The sequence below is a fragment of the Gadus macrocephalus genome, chromosome 23 (assembly GCF_031168955.1).
Source record: "Gadus macrocephalus chromosome 23, ASM3116895v1".
NCBI classification, from domain to species: Eukaryota; Metazoa; Chordata; class Actinopteri; order Gadiformes; family Gadidae; genus Gadus; species Gadus macrocephalus.
In genome coordinates this window covers 19269557-19278201 of record NC_082404.1, presented here as the reverse complement: position 1 = coordinate 19278201, position 8645 = coordinate 19269557, and the positions used below count along the sequence as shown (strand labels likewise).

Genomic DNA, 8645 nt, shown 5'->3' with positions numbered 1-8645 from the left:
GGTGCTTAATGTTGCTGAAGGGATTACGTCTGTCCGCCGTATTAGTTGATTAGTGGTCTTATCCAGGGGATTATGCTCCTCTTGGCTTCCACTGATAAAGCAAATGAGAGCGCGGAGCGAGATGAAAGCCTGGCGTTACATCAGCGCCCTCCTCTCTGACTCGCCCGCTTAATTCCCCTTTTCATTTTTTTATTTTTCGTCATCCTTTCATCGCGGCGCCGATAAGCCTTAAAAGGAGGAGCCCGGCGGGTAAACCGTCGGCTGACTCAGCATCGACAACAACAACAACAACAACATCAACAACAGCAGCAGTATCAGCGCACCTCACCCCCCCCTACCGGAGGTGCGGGGGGGGGAGTCTGGTGCAATGGGGGGTGACTCCGCAGGTCTGTGAGTCTCCTTCAAAGAAAATAGAAAGAAGATAAATAAATAAATAAAAGGACCTTCCGTCTCCCCGACTCGGGGCGAGCCCAGGGACCTCAGCATCATCCATCACCTTGACAACGCTGCGCCCACACGCGCCTCGCAGTGTTCCCGTCCGTAACGGACCGAACCCCACCCCTCCACGCCTACAGACGCACACGCGCACACACACACACACACACACACACACACACACACACACACACACACACACTAGCGTGTGAAGTGCACGCATATGCATGCACGTGCGCAAACACACACACACACGCGCACACACACACCCACACACACACTCCCTCACACTAGCGTGTGAAGTGCACGCATACATATGCATGCACGCACGCAAACACACACACACATACTTTTGCGTCCGCTCAGATACACACTGTACAGCTCCCCAGCCCCCCCCCCCCCGCCCCATGAATAAATTGAACGCACCGTTGTGCTTGAGGACAAAGCCAAGGGTCTCTCGGCCCCTAGGAAAATGGAGATGGGGCTGGGGGGGGGGAGGTCGGAAACGGTGACGGCCATTCAGTGATGCGCAACACGTCTTCAACCTCAAACCGAAATACCGAAATGAAAAAAAGGAAACAGAAATGTGTTAAATCAAGAATCTTCAAGTTTAAAGCTTCAAGCTTGGAGAGTCGGCTTCTAAACACTGCAGGGCCTTGTCTGTGATCTCCATCGCGATCGAGAGAAGAAGCTCCACCGCTCTGGCCCCGCCCGGGGGAGTTATCAAGCCCTCCTTCTATTGAAGGGACGGGGAGAAGGCATCTCCACACACAGTTCTTGTGGCGTGCTGATGTGAATGCCTTAATATTCACACACGCACATGCACAAACAAACAAAGACGCATTATGTATGCCGATATTTGCAGCTGAGCTGGGATCTATTGATGTTTCTTTGTGAACGATTGTTTCATGAATTTATTTTAAAGGTTTTGTTGTAACCAGTTTAAATTTGTCGGTTTTAGTGAAGAGAAAATACAAAGTATGATCAATGATAAACATACCGAGGGATTAGGGTATTGCTTTTATGGTGGATATGAACAGACGAATGCAAACAGTATTTATCTTATCGTCTGCATCGCAGCGCCTGGACTGCGCCGACTCTTTTGGCCCATCTCTGTCTCTGTACATGATGGCTTAGCCAATCAGCATCCAGTGAAGTTGCCGAGTCATGGATGGGTCGTTCAAACACCCAGGGAATAATTAAGAAGCACTTCTGTCCTCCGTCGAGGTCCGCTGCTTTGTTTTCATATTTTAATGTTGACAGCGCAGAGCGCTGGAAATCAATTATTTCTCTTCCATTAATTTATTTTTTTTGGGCGGAATAATATCCCACCAAAATGTCATTCATTGAAAAATGGGACAACGCTCTATGGAATTGAAAACATAGACGCCCCAACTTCAGCGTTAATAATAATTAAAGCGTTAATTATTATTAACGCTTAAGTCTGAATATTGAAAACAAAGGATTGCCGTTCAGACGTGCTGCGTTTACGTAGTAGACGGATGATCTGCTCGTCTTGTTGTGCTGGCGTCTCATTGGTCGGCTGATGTCCGTGGGCCTCTCTCTCTCTAGGGCTCTGTTTTCTCAGAGCCGAGGAGTGGATTTGGGCGGTTTGGGGCTTTGGTGGGATGGCCCCGGTCGGTCCTCAGTAATAAACTATCAACATCGTCGATCGAGGGGGAAATCCCAATCATAGAGTGTTTGATTTCTGTGCTGCAGGCGGCGCGGCATAAAACAAATAGTTTAGGATATTTTATGCTCCTCACTCAACAGCCTAATTCCTCCTAGCTCTCTTCCCCCCCCCTTTCTCTCTCTCTCTCCCTCTCTCTCTCTCTCTCTCTCCCTCTCTCTCTCTCTCTCTCTCTCTCTCTTTCTCCCTCTCCCTCTCTAGCTGTCTCTCTATCGACTCGGTGATACAGTGGTGTGTGATTAGCAATTCAAATAGGACAGAGCACTGCTCTTATTTCCATCAACAGGGGGCTGATGCTGTGTGTGTGTGTGTGTGTGTCTGTGCGTATGTGTGCGCGTGTCTGTGTGTGTGTATGCGCCTGTGTCCGTGTGCGTTTGTATCAGGGACAGGATGATTGAAAAGGATGATAAAACTGCGTTATCGACGCCAAGTCACTCACGGGGTATTCTCCGAGGCTACGGCAGGATCTGGCAGGGCTGTGGACGCTCTGGAGATCGTACAGAAAAATGTTCCTCCAACTCCCCATCATAGATATGAAAAATATATATAAATAAATCTCCACGAGAGCTGGCGGCGGTCTCGAACACGGCTCTCTGCGTTGAGCCCCCCCCCCCTAGATACCAGATACGGACGTTTCACTTGGCACTTGGTCTTCTTCAGAATTGTATAATTCTTCCTGGACTGCGTTGAAGTGCTTACATAACGACGTCCTGTACAGCGAGCTGCACGGAGGCCTCTTGGGTTAACAGCCTTCACCCTGGCTCTCTAGTGGACACTCAGGGGTGTGTGTGTGTGTGTGTGTGTGTGTGTGTGTGTGTGTGTGTGTGTGTGTGTGTGTGTGTGTGTGTGTGTGTGTGTGTGTGTGTGTGTGTGTGTGTACCCGGCGGTGAGTACCCGACCACACAGGAAACCCCCGCTGGGAGCCACATGTCTGAGTGTGAATGTGTTTGCACACGAGATCAAATGGAATGGAGGGCACAACAAAAAGTACCTACCCATACGTGTGTCTGTGTGCGTGCGTGTGTGTGGCTCTGAGTGTGTGTGTGTGTGCGTGCGGGCGTGCATGTGCTCTCGTCCTGCAGCTGCCACCGTGGGCCAGATAGGGTGACTGGACCGTCCCTGATAATGAAACGCGACCATCGAATCACTGTCTGCTTCTCCAGGGGAGACGACCGCACGGCCCCTTCCCTCCCTCGCTCTGCGATGATTCTGTGTGTGTGTGTGTGTGTGTGTGCGTCCGTGTGTGTTACTTTTCGCTTGGCGGGGGGGAACCATGCATGGGTACATGTCTGATCTGTGTCCGGGTTGTGTGTGTGTGTGCTTTCGCTTGGGGGGGTTGGGGGGTGTGTATGTGTAGATGTCTGTTCGGGTCTCAAAGCCGTCTGCAGCCCGGCTCTCACCAGGACTCTCGTGTTACACAGAGACAGGCTGTTGGAGACCGAGGCGAGAGGGAGAGGTTGGTGGTGGAGGTGGTGCTGGTGCTGGTGGGGGTGGGGGTTGTGGTGGAGGTGGGGGGTGGTGGTGGTGGTGGTGGGGGAGGTGGTGGTGCTGCTGGTGGTGGAGATGGTGGTGCTGGTGGTGGTGGCGGTGGTGGTGGTGGTGGTGGTGGTGGTGTTGGTGGAGGCGGTGGAGGCGGTGGAGGCGGTGGAGGCGGTGGAGGCGGTGGTGGCGGTGGAGGCGGTGGTGGCGGGTGGGGCGGTGGGGGTGGTGGTGGTGGGGGTGGAGGAGGCGGTGGTGGTGGGGGAGGTGGTGGTGTTGGTGGTGGAGGTGGTGGTGGTGGTGGTGGTGGTGGGGGTGGAGGAGGAGGTGGTGTTGGTGGTGGTGGTGGTGGTGGTGGTGGTGGTGGTGCTGGTGGTGGCGGTGGGGGTGGTGGGGGTGGTGGTGGTGGTGGTGGTGGGGGTGGAGGAGGCGGTGGTGGTGGGGGTGGGGGTGGTGGTGGTGGAGGTGGTGGGGGTGGAGGAGGTGGTGTTGGTGGTGGTGGTGGTGCTGGTGGTGGCGGTGGGGGTGGTGGTGGTGGTGGTGGTGGTGGGGGTGGAGGAGGCGGTGGTGGTGGAGGCGGTGGGTGGCGGTGGGGGTGGAGGCGGTGGTGGTGGTGGGGGTGGTGGTGGGGGTGGTGGTGGTGGTGGTGGTGGTGGTGGTGGGGGGTGGAGGAGGCGGTGGTGGTGGGGGTGGAGGAGGCGGTGGTGGTGGAGGTGGTGGAGGTGGGGGTGGAGGAGGTGATAAGATCGAGGGAGGTGCTCAGGCCCGCTCAGAGTCTTTTCTCCTGTTTCCCCTCTTTCATGTCGGGCACCGGGGTGAAAGAGGGGTGGAATTGTCCTGGCAGAGATGGGAGCAGGTATGGCCGGATGCACACGGCGGTCGTTGAAGCAATCTATTAAAGCCTGTGAGAGGGGGGGGGGTGTCCTCTTTCTGACCTGCACGGCCTCGGCTCTCACTGCCCAGGTTTCAGTCTCCCCTCCTCATGCTCTCCGGCGTGCAGTGAGGACGGCAGCGGGGGGCAGCAGAGCTGGAGGGGGTTCTCTTCATGTGGGGGGTCCCAGAGACGGACTCAGGGCCCTTATTTAAAGAGGAGGCAGGTGGGAGCGACGGAAACCCTGTGTGTCTCTGCTGCCGGGTTTCTCTGCTGTGTGTCTCATGGTGAGCACTCTGGGCCTCTCCTGATAATGAGGCAGTGGACTGTAACGTACGACAGGCTGCACCATCCCTCCTGTCGTTGACTGAGAGGGAGACCGATCGGCCAACGTCACCGCTGGGGGCGGAGTCAGGGCGGTTAGACACGCCCCCGTGTGTGACCAGGGAGCTGAAGCTGAGCTCTCTCTCGTTCCGTCGTTCAATTAGCGTTGTGTTGACAGAGCGGCAGCGGGCTGACGGAGGCCGCCCCCCCCCAGCGCGGGCTGGCGGTTCCACCCCGCCTCCCCATTGATTAGGGAGCGTCGGGCCCTGAATTATTGATCGCTTCCGCTCTGCGGTCGTTGCGCGATCAGCAACACACTAGCACCACCCTCAACCACCACCCTCAACCTACACCTCCACCACCACCCTCACTACCACCTCCACCAGCTCCATCACCACCCTCAACCACCACCACCACCCTCACTACCACCTCCACCCCCACCACCACCACCCTCACCACCACCTCCACCACCCCCACCACCCTCACTACCACCTCCACCCCCACCACCACCTCCACCTCCACTACCTCCACCACCCTCAACCACCACCCCCACCACCACCACCAGCTAACCACCAGCTCACCACCACCACCACCACCCCCTCCTCCACCCCCTCCTCCACCCCCACCACCACCACCCTGATCCTGGCTTTGGGGCGGTGAAGCCCCCTGAAGACACCTCCGTTACATGAAGAGGCATGTTGAACAGAGGAGAGCCTTTATTCGCCGCGCTCTCTCTCGGCCCCGAAGATTAATACAAACTGCAGAACAAATTAAACAATTCATTTGAATTAGGGAAGCGAGCGAGAGAGAGCGAGAGAGAGAGAGAGAGAGAGAGAGAGAGAGAGAGAGAGAGAGAGAGAGAGAGAGAGAGAGAGAGAGAGAGAGAGAGAGAGAGAGAGAGAGAGAGAGAGAGAGAGAGAGAGAGAGAGAGGGAGAGGGAGAGGGAGAGAAGAGCGAGAGCGAGAGCGAGAAATGGTGGTGTAACTGCAGGCAATGGATTACTTCCCAATGGGAGAACGGGTTTTACAGGACATAAGGTGCGGTCGGTGTTCTGCAGCAGCCAGATAGGAGCCTTCACGCGATGCCCTGAAGCGGTTCAACGTCTATTTTTAATTGAGAACAGCTGTGCTTTACATTAGCGTTGGACGTCTCAGTTGTATACGAGCATTTCGCTGTGTAGTTCAGCGACAGCTGAACTACAATGATTTAAATAAGGGCTCATTAACCAACGGATTGGACCAAAGTGGATTTATTCTGAGCATTTACACATTTTAGTTATTTAAACACAGACAATCACTTCAGCGCAATACAAACTGCTTTCTAAGGACCATAACTATTGCTTTTGTTCTTTTATCCGTCTCTCGCCAGGAACCAGCATGACAATGACCCTCATCCCCAGAGCACAGACGTTCCCCAGCTTCCTCTCTGAAGAGCTCGACAGCCCACGCCAAGAAGAGGCGCTGTCGCCCTCTAGTGGCTACGAATCCAGTTGCATCGCCGGCCTGCGACAATGACATGCAATGCCATGACCAAACAAGGACACTTTTGCTCTACCACTTTAGAGAGAATGTAGAAATATGTATAGTGACATGTGTAATATACCATTTCATGTCAAAGAAAAAATAGTGTCAAACGTACGGTTGAGCAGTAGCCTACACACGACAGAAAAGACGGAGACTGTGTGTGTGTTTGAAAACCGCGGTAGCATAAGATGTTGCACCAAAAACCCAAGTCATGTAGTCATTCCGTGACTATTTACGTTATTCATTCTGCTCATGAACATCGTCACTATACCATTTCCCCAAAGTCAATCTTTGATTCTAAAAAATGTACGGGAAGATGAAATGTGCAGGGGAACCGATTATTGTTCTAGAATGAGTCACGAACGCACTGCACTGGATTCCCGCCAAAAGAGTGGAGCCCCATCATTTATAATTATGAGTTTTACTTGCGTGAATATAAAGCACAGTTTAAGGATTCAGTTGAGAAGGTGTGGGTGATGGATGTGATCCAGACCTCCACAACCCTCGACCACACTTTGGAAACACACTTCAAAAAAACATTTAGCATTTGGACACCATGAGGCGCCGACCCGCCTCCGACCCGCCGCCGACCCAGCGAGCGCGTCGGTCAGAGGCGACGAACGCTTTGCCGCTCCGCTGCTAAACACCGGGAGTGTAAGAGAATAAGCTGAATGCTAATTTATGTATTTTATAATCGCCACGTATTCCAAATCAGGTAAACAACGTCTACATAGTAATTGTCTTACGAACCGGCAGAGACGGGAGGTAACTTGGTCATTCCCATGGCTAATCTCTTATGGTTTTTAACGAACTGAATTCAATTTGATCTCGCCTTCCCGATACAGTCAAAACATCACAGAGTACAAATGTCACGTGTATTAACAGCCTAAACTCACGAAAACGTAAATTCTTTGTTTTAATGGTTGAATCTGATTCTCATCAAGTGGATGCCAGGGGCCTCTCATGCTTCAACGGCCCTCGTTCCATCCAGAGTAAGAAGTGCCTTTTGCCGTAGACCGCAGAGTGTGAGCCCTGATCGAACCCTCGACTTTGGGCCTGCAGTTTACCATTGGGAATGGGACAGGTCATCTTCTTTGTACTTCATATTTCCATTTTGAAGTCGTTTTGTTTGGTGTGATTCAGGTGTGCCATTCCGTGTGTGGAATTGTTAAGTCATTAGAATTATTTAAAAGGATATAGTTGGTTGCTTAAACCTGCGCTGTTACTTTTTCACTGTAGCCATAACTTACCATTTTCCTCTTTCTCCACAGACCAAATTGATTTTGAGTGGCTGGTGGAATGGTTTTATTCTTTTAAAAACGGTTGCATAATGAAGGTTTAACCTGCGGTTATCGTTTTCAAATACTTCAAGGTTTTTGAAATGCTGCCTTGTAAAAAAAAGAATGTGAAAATGTGAACAGACAAGTGATTTTTTTAATCACAGAAATGCTTCGAGTCATAGACGAAAAAAAAAAACGACAATCATCTTGAGGGGAGGAACGCCAACCCAGACTGGCGCACTTGACGCTTAATTTATTCTATACATTTATTTTTCTGGGTTAAATGTTTTGCCAAGTGATGGAAATACAATTCTGGTAGAACATGACATGTATTTAGAACTAGTGAAACGTTGCATCTGAAAGTTGTTTTCCTTTGACCCATGACGTCAACAGGACATTGCTTTTCCATCAAGCGGCAGAGCCCTTCTATGAAAGGCTACTAATAATCGAATGTCAATCAACCTATTTTAGCAAGGTCATGTTTCTGCACCATTTGAAAAAAGGAAGATTAAAAACAAATGTATTCTAGCTCTAGTGAGATACTACTGAAAAGACTGAAGGAATTCATAGTCAGTCGTTTTATTTGTTCGTTTTTATTTTTGAGTAAAACCACATGAAAAACTCCTCCTGTAGGTACGCACTTAAGATCACCCTTTCATTTCCATTGTTATAATTGTTTGTATGAGTGTCTACACTTGTGTTAATGTCGTAATCGTTATCAGCACTTTGAACCCGAGTGTGGGGTTAAAATGTTCACTCACTAAATGTACATATGTAATGTATTTTGGGAGTATTAAAATTAATGTTCCATTGTGATTTATATTAATTATTTTTAATAGATTAATAGCAGTGCCTACACACATGTATACCCAAACTAATACAGGAAGAGATGCCTTTGTCTTGGTCCAAATAGCCTCCTACAGACTTTAAGGTTCAGAGCATTTAAAGCAATATGGCACAAATAAACCTTTTTGAGGTTGTGAAACTGCCAGCTGTTCAAGTTCTAGAATAGCCATGGAATGTACATTTACACATAGGCTCAC

The 8645-nt window shown here is 50.9% G+C and overlaps 1 protein-coding gene across 1 annotated transcript in view; it reads left to right on the top strand.

The window, feature by feature from the left end:
• The window catches only part of dok6 (docking protein 6), an 18935-nt gene extending 10517 nt beyond the window's left edge, over positions 1–8418 (top strand). The window contains 1 exon segment of the mRNA XM_060045803.1: positions 6168–8418. Coding sequence (XP_059901786.1) covers positions 6168–6313 — 146 coding nt within the window. The 3' untranslated portion in view covers positions 6314–8418.
• The last annotated feature ends 227 nt before the right edge of the window (positions 8419–8645 follow it).